Source organism: Solea solea, chromosome 13 (genome assembly GCF_958295425.1).
Source record: "Solea solea chromosome 13, fSolSol10.1, whole genome shotgun sequence".
NCBI classification, from domain to species: Eukaryota; Metazoa; Chordata; class Actinopteri; order Pleuronectiformes; family Soleidae; genus Solea; species Solea solea.
Window position 1 is genome coordinate 26,131,179 of NC_081146.1, and position 14,817 is coordinate 26,145,995.

Consider the following 14,817-nt stretch of genomic DNA (forward strand, 5'->3'; position numbering starts at 1 on the left):
GACAGACTCTCAGTCTGAAGCTGCATATTTTTGGCCAGGACTGTGTTACTGTTGGCTGACGTTGAGCATCAGTTACTAAACATTAATCAATGCTGAACCATTGTGTCCGCAGACTCACAGCTACATGGAAAAGAAACACTTACAAGTGAAATCTCTGTAAACTCTGCTAATCACTGACGAGAGGATCCTAGAGCAGATGCAAAGCAGGTGTGTTCTAGGATAGACTGATTATTATTATAATTAACCTTTTTTTTCTCCCTAGAACAGCTTCAGTTTTTGGAATAGAAATAGCAAACTTCTATAAAATAGCAGAAATAGCAGCTGATGTCACGCAACAAGAGCGACGTGTTTTTGGCAGGAAGTGGGGCTCTTCCCATCCACCAGACCTACAAGGGGTGTCACGATCTAAATCAAAACGACGATAACTAGAGCTATAGACGTGTTTGTAGCATCAGTTATGTGACCTTATTCAGTGGTGGAAAAACCCTGGATTTAAACATTTAATTAACGTACTGGAACTGCACTACTTGACAAAGTTAGAGGTTTCCCCCTAAACTGCAGTATAAGGATCTGATAGATCCGTCAGGTTCTGTGTGTGGATTTAAAGTGACTGTGTACTCTTTAAGACGGAACCGGTTCAGTTCGATTTACAGGAGCTTTCTCTGCCGACATTGCGCTGTGAGCAAACTGTGAGCTCAACAGTCACTTTTGAAATGATTGCAATGTTTGCCGTACCTTGTCTCTGATCGTCCATGGAGACACAAACCGTCTGCAGCAGGTTCTCTGTCAGAGCCACCAGAGCCTGGTAGCTGTCGATGGTCAGCAGGAAGCGTTCTGGAGGCTTGCTGGCGATGGACCGGAGCTCGTTGGCGTTGGCCTGTCCCACACCGATGGCAAAAACAATGACCCCATGCTGCCTCAGGAGCTTGGCGGGCTCTATCACGTCGTCTGTGGAGTCGCCGTCTGTGATGATGACCGCAATCTGAGGCACTCGTTGTTTGGCTCGACTGCCGGCCTCCTCTGTGAAGTACGTATTGATGAGGAAGTCGATGGCTTTCCCTGTTTGCGTGCCTCCTGTTCGATAGGGGAATTTGCTGATCTCGGCCAGCAGGGACTGCTTGTCCGTGTGATCCTTCAGCAGGAACTCTTGAAAGGGTTCGTCGCTGTACTGTGCCAAGCCCACACGAACTTTATCAGTGCCGATGTCGAGGCCTGTGATGACGCTGCGGAGAAACTTCTTACCCTCCTCGAAGTTTGTGATGCCGATGCTGGAGGAGCCGTCGACGAGGAAGACGATGTCAGCCACGGTGGCTTTGGCACATTCTGGACAGGAGGAAGAACAAAGTCAGTAAATAGAGCTCAGAACGAGATAAGGAAACTACTGGTGGAGCTCTGAAAGAAATCCTTGGCATCAAATCCACAACAACTGCTGAAAACTGTACAGACAAGTCGCATCACGGGAACGGACACAAGAGGAAGAAAACTGTCACAATTACAAAATAAAGGACCAAAAAAAACGTGTGGACAACACAAACCAGATCATTCAGAGAGCAAGGCTGTGTTTTACAAACCAGCACCTGAAACGTTTACATTTTGATCCATTGGATCCAGAAGAACTTTCTGGATTTGTATAGAACTCAACCTGCTTATAGCTCAGGACCACCCCCGGCCAAGAGGAAAGGAATTGGGTTTGTAACAGAAGGTTGCTGGTTCATTGGATTTCTGTTCTTTTACTGTCTGACATAAACATGACAAACTTCACCCTGATCTGTGAACATGTCGCTGAGATAAATGGGACTGAACCATGTGACATTCAAATTGACACCAAATCCCTAATCTGGACCACATCCAGAAAAGACTTATCCTGATGGCAGAGTGTCTGCCCTGCACACAAATACCACATTTTGTTTAAATCAAATTACCTTTTAGTTTTGCTCATGCAGGGATTTCTTGAAAATTTGATATTTTAGTAGATTCTTATCAAAATGTCATGTGAACATATTTGGGTGATGATGATCATCTACCACCAATCAGCTCCATCTGCCAAAAACTGGAGACAGGAAGTTGCTAACATAAGGACAAATGTATGCAGAAGAAAACAGAACCTCCTTGGCGGAGGTAAAATAACGGCACAGAATAAATAATGCAAAGGTGAATTTTGACACTCGGATTATTCCCGCTAAGTGCCACACTGAGTCATAGGAGACTCAGTCATTTTACTAAACTATAAAGAAAAGTTAGAATGTCGGGTTTTCAGAATTGTCTGTCATACACGTGAATTCTTGACTTTTGTGTTTTAAAGATTTTTACCCTTGACCTTGGAAAAAGCCCTTCAACAGACATTATTTATTTAAGGTCTCTTTTTCACTGTTCAATTTATCCTTATCTTTCATCCAACTTCAAATTAACTTAGGTCCTCCAGAAATGTTAGGAATAAAATAAGAGAGAGAAAAAACGCCAGTATTTCAACAATCTGCAGATGGAACTCAATGGAACCAATATTTTAAAAACTTTGACTTTCTATGGTGCAGTTGTTATTTTCTCCATCCGTTCTATATTATCAATAACTAAAAGCTCGAAAATTTCCTTCTGGGATTTTCCTGTCAACATAAATACTAAATACTGGAGCCAGGCCAGTAGATGAGCAGCACACGTTTTACCTCTGGACAATTGCAGGAGTTGTCTTTTGGCTTCTTCTACGGTCGTGCACAGCGTCTGGACGATGCTCTGAGAGATTCCCTGCAGAGCGGCAAAGTCTGACACGCTGTAGACGTGCTGACTGTGCGGCTCGTTGGCTATCTCCCTCAGCTGCTCTTCGTCGGCGTCTTTGATGCCGATCGCGTACAAAATGATGCCCCTCCTCTTCAGCTCCTGGGCGTGGGCCTCCACGTTGTCTTGCGATTTGCCGTCAGTGATGACCACGGCAATCTGCGGGACCTTGAGACCCGCGCGGCTGCCGGCTGCCTCCACAAAGTGCTCCCTCATCATGAAGTCCAGGCCTTCCCCGGTCTGGGTGCCGCCCCCCATGTAGGGTAACTTGCTGATGTAGTTGAGAATGTCCTCCTTTTTCTGGTGGGTGTTGAGCAGGAACTCGGTGCGGGGCGTGGTGCTGTACTGGACCAGGCCGATGCGGATGTGTTCGGGCCCGACGTCAAAGCTGTTGACCAGCGTGTACAGGAACTGACGGATCTGCTTGAAATTCTCGGTGCCGATGCTCCACGAGCCATCGACCAGGAAGACGATGTCGGCAACAGCCTCTTGCGTGCAGACTGAGGGTGGGGGAAGGGCGTCAACATCATGGGAGGATCCACCATTTATTTTGGAGATAAGAATTCACACAAGAGTTCAACAAGGAAAGTTCGTACGACTGAAGCAGTTGTTGGATGCAAGAAAGCGTGACAGCCAGAGGTGAAGCATCAGCGTGATGTACAGACAGAAATGTGGCTGCACGTGTGTTCAAGCCAGTGAGGGGGGGTAAAATATGCTTTTATTTGTTTGGGACAGGAGCACGGACTTTACAGCAAAGGGCTTTCCTTCAGGTGTGAACAGAAGCGTGAGGAAAGTGGAAAAAGAAAGTTGTGCTGCTCTCAGTTCAGCATGGAAGAGACAACCAGAAGATAAAACCTTACCTTTGCTATAGCATTTACTCTTCTTCTTCTCACCACAATATTCATCATCACTTCATCACCTCATGTCACACAAACCTTGCATTAATGACTGTGCCTGCATAAATATCAATTTAATCGTTTTTTTTAAATGTTTCCCAGTTTGAATACAGTAAAATGGGCTTAATAACATCTGTACTTGTTGAAGATGAACCACATTCAGGGGATAGTTTTGTAGTTTTGAAATGCAATTGTATATAACTCCTTTATGGCTGCAATAAGGGGAATAAAGAAAATAAGTTTAATAATAAGTTTAGCCACTTAACAAAAGGCTCACATAATAAAGCTCTATCTTACTGTTAGACATACTTTTCCCACAGGAAACTGTAGTTTGTAAACCACTCACTCTCTGTTTTTCAGTTTCTGCTGAGAAAATACTATACTCACACTTACAAAAACACACAATAATCTCAACTATTCCTTTAGTTGAGTAGAAGTTGCGATGAGAGTTTCCAGACACGATTACGAAAGAACGTTGGCTCTCATCCAGAGTTGGCATTTTTATCTCGTATGTTTGGCAGCTTTGTTGCGTATTAGAACTAAAAGACATGTTATCTTGATTTCACAGGCTGTAATTTTTGGTAGATTGTTGTTCTTTAAATCCTCAGGGTCTGAGTGTACAGAGTGAAAGACTAAGGCCTTTAATAAGGACTTTAAATGTACAATTTGGAATCTTTTCACATTTTGAAAACTGGAAAATGGGCATATTAACATTAGTAATTAGATGGGATTAATCACTTTAAATGTATTTGTATGAGGTACTGTGTGTTACATACATTTCCTGTAAGGAACCACCATCAGCTTAAGTTTACGAAAGGACTGCAACTGATGCTTATTTTCATTATTGATTAATCCGTCCATATCTTATCAATTAATCGTTTTCAGTAATTGTCAAACCTGGAAATTATGTTTCTCAAATGTTTTTGTCAACAAACACAAAATGATTCAGTTTTAATGATTTCTTTGTTATACGGAGCAAAGAAACCAGAAAATATTCACATTTAAGAAGCTGAAAAATCACAGAAACTTGGTTTAATGACCAAAAAGGAATCGATGTCCCAGCCAGCTAAAATCGCTGATTTTCTCTATGGACTTTGGTGTGGGAGAGTGAATGGTTTACAAAAAGCTGTACTCTTTAGCCTGAAGAATACAAACAAACATAAAAACACATTTTATGCAGGCAGTCGTTATCAGACTCATGAGTTTGTGGTTCTGTCCATGCTTCATACCCACGTGTGCTCAGCAGAAAACAATCTTGTGCAGGGTTAGTAACCATGGTGCTTTTTAAAATTGTATGTACGAGTTTCTGTATGTAAGTGGTTTTACACATGGTTCATGGTCTGAAAGCAGGGGCACGTTTGCCATGATCCTGTATGTGCTGGTATGCAGCTGCATAATCGTACCCACCTGTCCGCTGAGCGGCGTTGCCGTAGAAACAGGCTGCCATGATGAGGCTGAGGAGAAGGCGCCGCCTCGCCTCCATGTTTGGCTCTCGGGTTTCTCTTTCTCTCTCCCTGAGGCACAGAGACAAAAGACGACTATAAATACAGAAAAACAAGAACACCAATCTGTTTCCCATCTGGAGGGGCCCTCGGCCCTCGGTAATGGCGGCAGCTGCACAGGGGGGGGGGGTCGACCACGCCCACAGTCACTCTGTATCACCAAAGTTTCCCAGGATTAAAAAACACCTCTGAGCTGTGGCGTGACACGCCGCACAACAAACCAGTTAAAAACAGTTGGAGGTTTTTTGGGAAAATACCACAATAAATGAGTCTTTCATGTGTGTGCCAAATGACCAAGCTAACATTAGCATTACTGGGATAACAGACTGAACTCAGCTGCATCTGGTGTCGGCACAGGACTTCAGAGGATTGTATTTAGCAAAAATAATAAATAAAAATAATAATAACAATGACAATAAGGATGATGATGCCGCCTTCACACATAAATCATTAGCGCGTGATTATGACGTGGGAGGTCGTGGACTTGAGTCGTAACAAGACCGTAGCTAACACGTGGACGCTAACATTAATGTTCCATGTCAAGAAGCCACAGAGGCTCAAATTAAGCAAGTTAGCAGGATGGGAAAGAAAAGCAAAGCCTTATTCACTTTTGTACCTTATAAAAAGTGATGTGTTTTTCAAAGAAGAGTCTATTTCACCGTCCTCCAAATGACGTATTAAGTGGAGATTATCGTATTTTCACAAAACAGTGAAACGACTCGCTAAAGTGACAGGATACTACATTTAATAGCAAAACTACCGCACCGTGCGCTATTAACGCGGAGGTTTCGTCATTTGAAGGCAACAGCTTTTTCCTCTCTTTACACAGTAAACTTTGGTTTATGCGTCACAACTCAATCACAGTGGCCACGTCTTACGATCCCTTCAAAATAAAAGCCAAAATATCTACACAATGCTTGTTACAGAAGGGACGTAAACTCAGAGCGCAACTGAAAACAGCCTACAATATCTTTAACATGAACATTCATACAGAGACTCCCAAAGTACATTCTTTTGTCCTTGTGTGAAGTATAACTACTTCCTCTTACCGCTAATGTTCTACGACAGTTATAGAATAACAACTAAAATGATGTATTTTATTTGATGAAAATGACAACTGTAAGCCAGCGTAAAAAAGAAAACTTAATATAACATTATTTTATTTAAAGAAATAGTTTCTGGTACAAATGAAGTAGAGACACACCCACAGGAGCGCCTTACTACAAACACAAATAAGAGCACAACGAAAACAATGCCAACCAGTAATGAAAGTTATAAGCTATTTGAAATAGTCAAATTTGATCTCCACTAACATTTGCCCAAGTAAAACTAACCAACTAAGTAACCGCTGCTCCAAACGGGTGATGCAAGTTTACTTTACCCACGTGCAGCTGATGTGATCGGTTAGTTTGTGATCTGTTCAATGAAACAGCCAAAATGCTGTAACTCTATCCAAATCCATCTGAGCACTAGGAGTTGTGTTTGTGTTGTTTTCAGGTTATTTTCAGGTCTGGAGACAGAAAAAGATTAATGTTGGAATCACCACATTTCTCTCAGAGTGATGAACAAACATCTGTGGATGCTAACGTCGCTCATGTCGCGGAGGAGGTGCAACACCTCATAAAAAAGACGATAAATCACGAAGACCCTCTTCTAAATTCACTGCCATGAAGTCATCCCATTTTAGGGTATAGAGTCATTTTCCTGTTTAGTAAAACTGATAAACAAACTGAAACAGATGAGTTTGTTTCACAGCCAAGTCCCCCCCCCCCCCCCCCACGACTGAGGAAATGTAGATTAACAGCCGTTAAGAAAAAAAAAGAAGAAAAGAATCAGAACCATACGACTCTAAAGCCTCACATCTATGGAGGAGTCTTAAAAGTGGGCGTTTCCTTCAGCATCGGTGTGTTAATGATGTGTTTTTTCTGCCAAGAATTCATCTCATCACTGCACTGTGACATGAAACCATAACTGCAGCACTGGGATTACACAGATTAATTCTGGAGTGAACCAATCGAATCTAATCGAATCCAATCTAAGTATCACGACTGAGTTACAGCAGAGAGAATAAATCACTTTAGAATTCACGCTCGCGAACGTCAAAACCTCCCGACTGACAGTAAAACCGTTTGATTGCATCATTAAAAAAAAGAAAGAAAAGAAAACATTATTTTTTAAAAATTGAGGTTTTTATACAAACTAAGAGCTGAAGACGCTAACTTCACTACTAATCTGCTACCATATTAAACTTCATTGGTTTAAGTGCTTTTTTTTAATAATTAAAAAAAGCTCTCAGATTTTTCAGCTTCTTAAATGTGAATATTATCAAATATTACATTTTACATCAAATATTTTATTCTATTCCCCCCAAAGACATTTAAGAACAAAGCTATGGGTAACACAGTTTAACAGTTTCTGACATTTTCTAGACCAAACAATCGATTATGAAAATAATTTCAACCATCTCTGCTTTGGCTTCTCTGGTTTCTGTGAAGACGTGGACAAGTTGCGGTCAGGAAGTGAAGAGGATTTCAACTTAAAAAAAATAAAGTGTTTTACAAACTAATTGCTGACCCAGGTTTTATGCTGTTATGTCCTGCGACAAAATCAAAACACCTGTTTTTCAAGATGAACAAACCATGACTTCATGATTATAAAATGTCATTATTAGAGAATAAAAAGTGAGAGTGCACTAATTGGGGCGTGTACGACACTTGTGCCGTGAACACAACCAATGATTTGCATTATTTTTTAATAAAGCTTCTTTTTTCCCTTTCTGTTTTGGGTTAGGACAGATGTTTTCCCAGACAGTCAGTGTGCTAATGTTCCCGCGTGATGCTCCTCCCAAACCCTGCAGCTCCAGCAGCCAAATAAAGTCAAACCACTTCTGTCCACTGAGGCTGAGCTCCATCTGGCTCCGTTTACCGTCTAATGCTGCCACATCCTGAGATCTGTGAGCCGCCGCAGACACCGTCTGACCACAGCACAGGTCACACAACTGTCCACACCGATGCCTGTACTGCACCTTTACACTGGTGTAATTATGTAACAACAGACAGGAGACACGTCTGTTAACCCTGTCCCTGCCTCTGCTCTTTGTGTCTGTTGTTCTTCCTGAACAATGAAGACGAGCTGCAGGGAACGCTGATCTGTGTCCAGTGAGAGGAAGCAGACCAGTCTGTGTATACAGAATAAGAATGTGACCAGAATGTGACCAGAAAATGACTTTGGTAGAAGTTGAAGTCACTTTTTTTGATAATATTATTGAAGTAAAAGTCTTAAAGTTTATGACACTTACTGGACTAAGTGTCAAAAGTCATTTTCTGATATAAAATGTACAGTAAAAGTATTAAAAAAAAAGCGAGGTGTTAGGATTGAGCCATGGTAGCTCAGTGGTACGGCAAGGTTGTGGGTTCAATTCCTGGCTCTGCTCGTCTACATGTGTAAGACACTTGAACAAAGACACTTAATGGGAGAAAACTGTTGTGTAAAGCAGCTCATCAAGACTAGAAAAGCTCTATATAAATACAGTAATATAATACAAGCAACAGAGACAGTTAGAGGAAATGTAGCGGAGTTCTTTGTAAGAACACAAAAAAACATAATTTCTTTATTGTCATTAATTGTGACAATAAAAAGTACCAAGTGTAAGCTCTGGAGACTTGTTCCTGCAGGTTTTTGCCACCGGATTGCTTTTTTCTTTGTGTTTAAGTGACAATGAAACATCATTACCAGTAATTAAATTATTTGTGCTAAATGTTGAATAAACTTGTGGAATCAGCAAGGCAGACTTTCTTCACTTATTATTATTATTGGTTATTATTATAATAATAATAATAACCAATTCTATTAAAAATATGAAACTACTTTAGTGTACTGTGGTGTAGTGTGGTCCTTTTAACAGTTTACAAGATTGACAGTGCAGTAACCAGGAAGTCGCTGTCGCCCGTGGCCAATGCATATTTTGATACCGGTGATTGTGCACACCAAGAACTGGAATCTCGAGTCCGAGTCAGGTTTTTTTGGCATGAGCTGACAGAGAGGGGGACTTCTGAGAGTCTGAGGATCGGGTTCCAGTCGCACTCAAGTCTTAGACTCAGACTCCAGAGTCCCCATCTCTGTCAGCTCATGCCAACTATTTAAAAAAAAAAAAGGAATACAGTGATTAAAAATCGGTGAACCCTGAATCGAATAGCTCAATAACCTTGACACAAATTCAACGTAACTGTGACTGAAACATTGTCCTGCAGTGTGGAAGAGAAAAATCCTTCAGACTCCAGAGACTGAAAGATTCCAGAGGATTTGTGAAGAATGAACTCCTCCCCCCTCTCCTCTGTGAAGGCACAATAGTATAAGGTATACTGTATATTCTCCTCTTTAATGCAAACATGCACTCAATTACTGTAGCGCCTCCATCTGTGCAGTGTGTGTGTGTGTGTGTCTATGTGTGTGTGCACGCCTACACTCCCATAAACATGTTTACATTTGTATTTAATCAAGGCAGAAAAAGGCGGGGCCCCCAGCCCCCAACCCTGACTGAAGGAAACAGAGTTTACGCTAATGTGAAGCATGTGAAGGTAATCACAGCACCGCAATGCAGTGACACGCTGATGGGGGGGAAATAGACACACACACACGTCTATTTACAGGAAAGTCCGCTCTTCACTCTTTTTAGTCAGAGTTTGAACCAGCTGAACGAATGAAATGTTTGACGTTCAAGAGAAAAAACGAGGGACCCAGATGTTTCTGTACAGGTCAACTGGAAGTTAATTTACTGCATATACATATAGTTTATATGCAGTCTTATATATACGATCAATAAAAGATGATCAATTACTGTACATAAAGGCGATCAATGGCTGCATATAGAGGCGATGAATTACTGTATATAAAGACTATGAATGACTATATATAAAGCTGGTCATTGACTGTATATAAAGAATCAATTAGAGCTGCAACTAACGATTACTTTCGTAATTGATTAATCTGTCAATTATTTTCTCGATTAATCGCTTGGTACATAAAACAATCAGAGATATTGTATATGAAGATCATTAACTGTAAATCAGATCAATGACTACATATAAAGATGATAAATGACTGCATATAAAGATGATTAACGACTGTATATACAGACGATCGATCACTCTGTATGCAGACGACTAACGACTGTGTATATGTGTTGTGTTAACAGTTCAAACTCTTTGTTTGAGCACCGGTTCGTTCAGTAATTTAACGTAATGTAATCACGACTGCGGGAGTTTGTTCGTTTTACGTGACTAAAGAACTGATCGTTAAGTCTAAAAGCTGACAACGGATTTAAAGAGATTTAACGAAAGTGTCAAAAACTAAAGGAAACCAGGTCTTCAAGTATGGAGGAAGGAAGAATCAGGCGTGTGGTGTTTTTAAGTCTCCTGCGTTTACCTGCACAGCTGGAACCAGTTTGGACACTTGGCAGAAAGACATATTAAAACAGGCCAGTAATGAAGCTCACAGCTGCTTTTACAGAGCTCGTCATCAGCATCGTAATTTCATCACAGACCCACCAAGAGACCCTGGCCCCCCGAGGCCCCCGAGGCTACACAATTACGAGTGACCCTGGACAAGGCTGAGATTACTGTGACCTCAACAATCAACAAAGACATCTTGAAAGCACATGTTTGGACGTATAGAGTCGAGGGTTCTGTCTCTACACCTCAGATTCCACTGAAGGTTTCCGATTGTATTAATTTAAAAGAGTTTAATGTTTGAGGTCGTGTTTCCTGTGTTACGAGATTGTGTGCTGGGTGTCCACATACTTATACCTTTATTTCTATCTTTATTTAAATTCAAATAAAAAATGTTACCTTGTTTTTAGCACAATAGGGGCTTGTACACACAAAGGAAGTATAGTTATTGTTTCTACAGCGATGCCAAAACTGATTTTTAGAAAACGCAGGAGCCAGCATTTTCTTAATTTTTCTCCATCTGATAAAATATATACAGCATTTTCAATATAAACTAAATATTAAATGCAGGAATCAAGTCATCAAAAACAGACATTTTGATGAAATTATTTTAATTTCAGTAACTTAGCATGATTTATCAAGTTTCTGAGAACAATATATCATTAGTGATAATTAGGGATGTAACGATTACCGGTATGACGATAAACCGCGGTAAAATTCCCGACGGTTATCATACCGTTTCAAATTTTAATTATCGTTAAAACCGTGATTGATTACCGCAACTGATTACCGAAAAACTCACAGTGATACTGCTCATTTCCTGGAGAAGCAGCAGCACCTGAACGGCACTCGCTCAAGCGGGCGCGCATGCGCAGTTTGCACTGTCTGTCCAGCGACAACACGGCTGAAGCCACCTGCGCTCCAGAGATTACCCCCCCCCCCCCGTAAGATCAGAAGTCTGGACATATTTTGTATTTTTAAAGGATGTTGAGGGTAAACTAATTGAAGACAATCAATCCTTGTGCAGAAAATGCAAAAAAAAAATCTCCGCGAAGCCACTTCCAATATGATGATCCATCTCCGTGACCACCACACACAACTTTTCAGCGAGTAAGTCAACAAAAACGGGATTTCGGAATAGTGGGAAACGTCATGGTTTGTCTCGCGAAAGCGAGTAGTGTGCAGACGACACATACCGTAGCAGACCAAAATGTGTTTGTTTCTGTGTTTTTTTATTTAATTTTTATGCTGTGTACGACCGCTGCTACTTAATTATTATCCGACACAGAGTGAGGACCTGTGTGTGTGTGTGTGTGTCAGTCAGTCAGATGATAATTATTATTAATAATAATAATAAAAATAATAATAATAATAATAATGATAATAATAATAATAATCATATAATATAAAATATCTTTTTTTAAATAAAACTTGGTTAAAAGATTTCAGTGTGTGTTCAGTTCTTTTGGAACATTTTGAACACATCTAACAATACCGTGATAATATTGATAACCGTGATAATTTTGGTCACGATAACCGTGATATGAAATTTTCATATCGTTACATCTCTAGTGATAATTTGGCAAAAAACTGCAAAATGACTCGTTCTTTTAGTTTCGCAAACAGAGAGTAGTGAATCAGAGATGGAGGAAACTTGGTTCTCAGCGGAGGAAAACGACATCAGCAGATGTGGGAAAATCGTAAGCCTAGTTTATATTTGTGGTAGTAACAAAAATGCTAATGTCGGCTTGATTCATCAGTCCGCCTCGACTTTGAACATCTATTTTCAGAACCCGGTAGTTGTGATATTAATAAAAATATGGATGCTATTGTATATTGGGCTAGCTGTTGTTAGCAATACTAGTCAAGCATGTTCACAAACAAACAAAAAATACGACAAAAGTCAAGAAAATTCGTACTATTTACACAAATCTTCGTAGCTATCTTGGAATCCAATGTCAGGGTTTGTGAGGTTGCTTCGACTTTCTGAAAATTCCAACTACAACAACTGGAACGCACCTGTAGAGACAGGTGACAGGACTCAAATCAAACAAAGTTCTCAAATTCTTCCCAAATATTCTTGTATATTTTTTGGAACATAAGAGATTTTGATTTTCAAAAACCTCTTTAAAAAAAAAAGCACCCAAATGTTGCGTAGAACTTTCTTCTTCTTCTTTCGTTTACAGTACGACGTAACTGAACTATCACACATGTCCACATACTCGTGGTGTGTAGCTCTGTGGCCTGGACATACCATAACTTTGATCATCCTATCTGATTGTGGAGGAGTCTGATGTTGCAGTAGGAACACGGAGGTCGGTCAGAGGACGCACTCTGTAAATCACAGCAGTGTAAATCCATACGCTGACCTCCACATATCTAAACTGTATATGCTATAACGTTGCTGTCAAACACCAAGGACACGCAGGCTCCTCGTCCCCGCAGGCAGGGCCCCTGGTCGAAGGGCCCCCCCCTTTTCTTTACATTACCAATCACAAGAGCTGTGGGACCTCATGCGTTCTATGTGATTTAGCCTTGATGTTTGCAGTGTTTGAAAAACGCAGATGTTTGTGCTCTGACTAATCTAAACCTAAGGGAATTTGTTATTTCAACATATAGAGCTGGTGTTTGGAGCAGCGCTGAGAGAAAACAGCCACGTGGAGGATCTTTGAAGAGTCCATCACCACAGTTTGATTCAAGACGTTACACACAGATGAAGAAATGACTCATTCCACTCAGTGTAGTAAATGCAGGTGGATAAATGTGAATCCATGGATCAGAGTTGCTTTGAGCCAGTGGTAGATTCTTTTTCTCAAAACAAGAACATTTAAATCAGCTTAAGAAGATTTGGCTTATTGAAGTGTTTTTGCAGTGAAGACAAATTTAGTTATTGTGGGCCATAACTCCTAATTTACTCTGTGATTCACTACTGACACAATTTGTCAGATGGACAGATGACTATATTTTTATTAATAATTAAATGTGTGTTAAAATCTGAGCAGAAAGAAGAAGCAGCAGATGTTCACTGATGACTGCCAACATGGCTGCCAGACCACATGACCACCATCTGCCCGTATTCAGTCAGCTTCGTTTAAATACAGAGACGACATGTTTATGGAGACTGAGCAGGGTCAGAAGGTCAGAGAGCAAAAATCTAAACATCAGCATCATCAGCTGCTAACAAATTACATCCAGTTAAGAAGCTGAGACGCTTTTTTGTGCGTGTGTGTGTTTGCCTTCTTCGTCCAATCTCCCATGAAGAAAATGAAGAACAAGAGTCAAACTAAACGCAGAGACTCAGCCACAGAGGAACGGCCAATAAAAAGACCATCTACAGGAAATTCCTCATCATGGATGAAAGTGGGGAAAGCTGGGAGCTGTTGTTGTTTAAAAGAGAACAAATGTGTCACCACCTGCCCACCATCATGAGCTGCACTGAACCAAACATCACTGACTGGATCCATTACAGGACAAAACCAGCGCGAGGCGTTCACTGACATGTCCATTAAGTCTTTTTATAGTGGACTCTGGAGTCTGAGCTGTTGGTGTTTGGTGTTCAGCGCAGTAAAGAGCAGCAGAGGTGGAGAGAGAAACCAAACAACTGTCATCGGACATTTTACGACCACACAGGAGGACGAGGAGGAGGTGTGGCCTAACAGCAGCGACTGTCGGTGGTGAGGATGATGATGATGATGATGAAAACGAGGGTCAGAATTTCTTACCTGGACCAGGTTCAGGCTCAGAGACTCTTCAGCAGGACAACGAGGGGCCGAGCGACTCTTCTGCTCCTGGACCAGAAAACATACACGTTACTAATCACACAGACATCATCCCTACTACTATTACTACTACTGATACTACCATTACTAGTACTATTACTATAACTAGTACTACTGCAAGAGGTCAGATGACTCTGCTGCTCGTGGACCAGAAAACAAGGGTGCTACTAATCACACAAAATTCAGCACTACTACTACTGCTGCTATTACTAGTACTATTACTACAACTAGTACTACTACAAGAGTCAGACGACTCTGCTGCTCCTGCATCAGAAGACACACACGTTAGTAATCACACAAATATCATTACTACTACTATTACTAGTACTATAACTAGTACTACTACAAGAGATTAGAAGACTCTGCTGCTCCTGAACCAGAAAACAAGGATGTTACTAATCACACAAATATTATTACTACGACT

At 40.9% G+C, this 14,817-nt stretch overlaps 1 protein-coding gene across 1 annotated transcript in view; it reads right to left on the reverse strand.

Annotated features, from left to right (window-relative positions):
* The window catches only part of col6a4a (collagen, type VI, alpha 4a), a 56,967-nt gene that overhangs the window by 24,878 nt on the left and 17,272 nt on the right, over positions 1-14,817 (reverse strand). The window contains exons 4-7 of the mRNA XM_058648344.1: positions 14,337-14,402; positions 5,073-5,179; positions 2,661-3,269; positions 736-1,323 (exon numbers count right to left, since the gene is read on the reverse strand). Of these exons, the coding sequence (XP_058504327.1) occupies positions 736-1,323; positions 2,661-3,269; positions 5,073-5,148 (1,273 nt within the window). The 5' untranslated portion in view covers positions 5,149-5,179; positions 14,337-14,402. The remainder of the gene's footprint in view (positions 1-735; positions 1,324-2,660; positions 3,270-5,072; positions 5,180-14,336; positions 14,403-14,817) is intronic.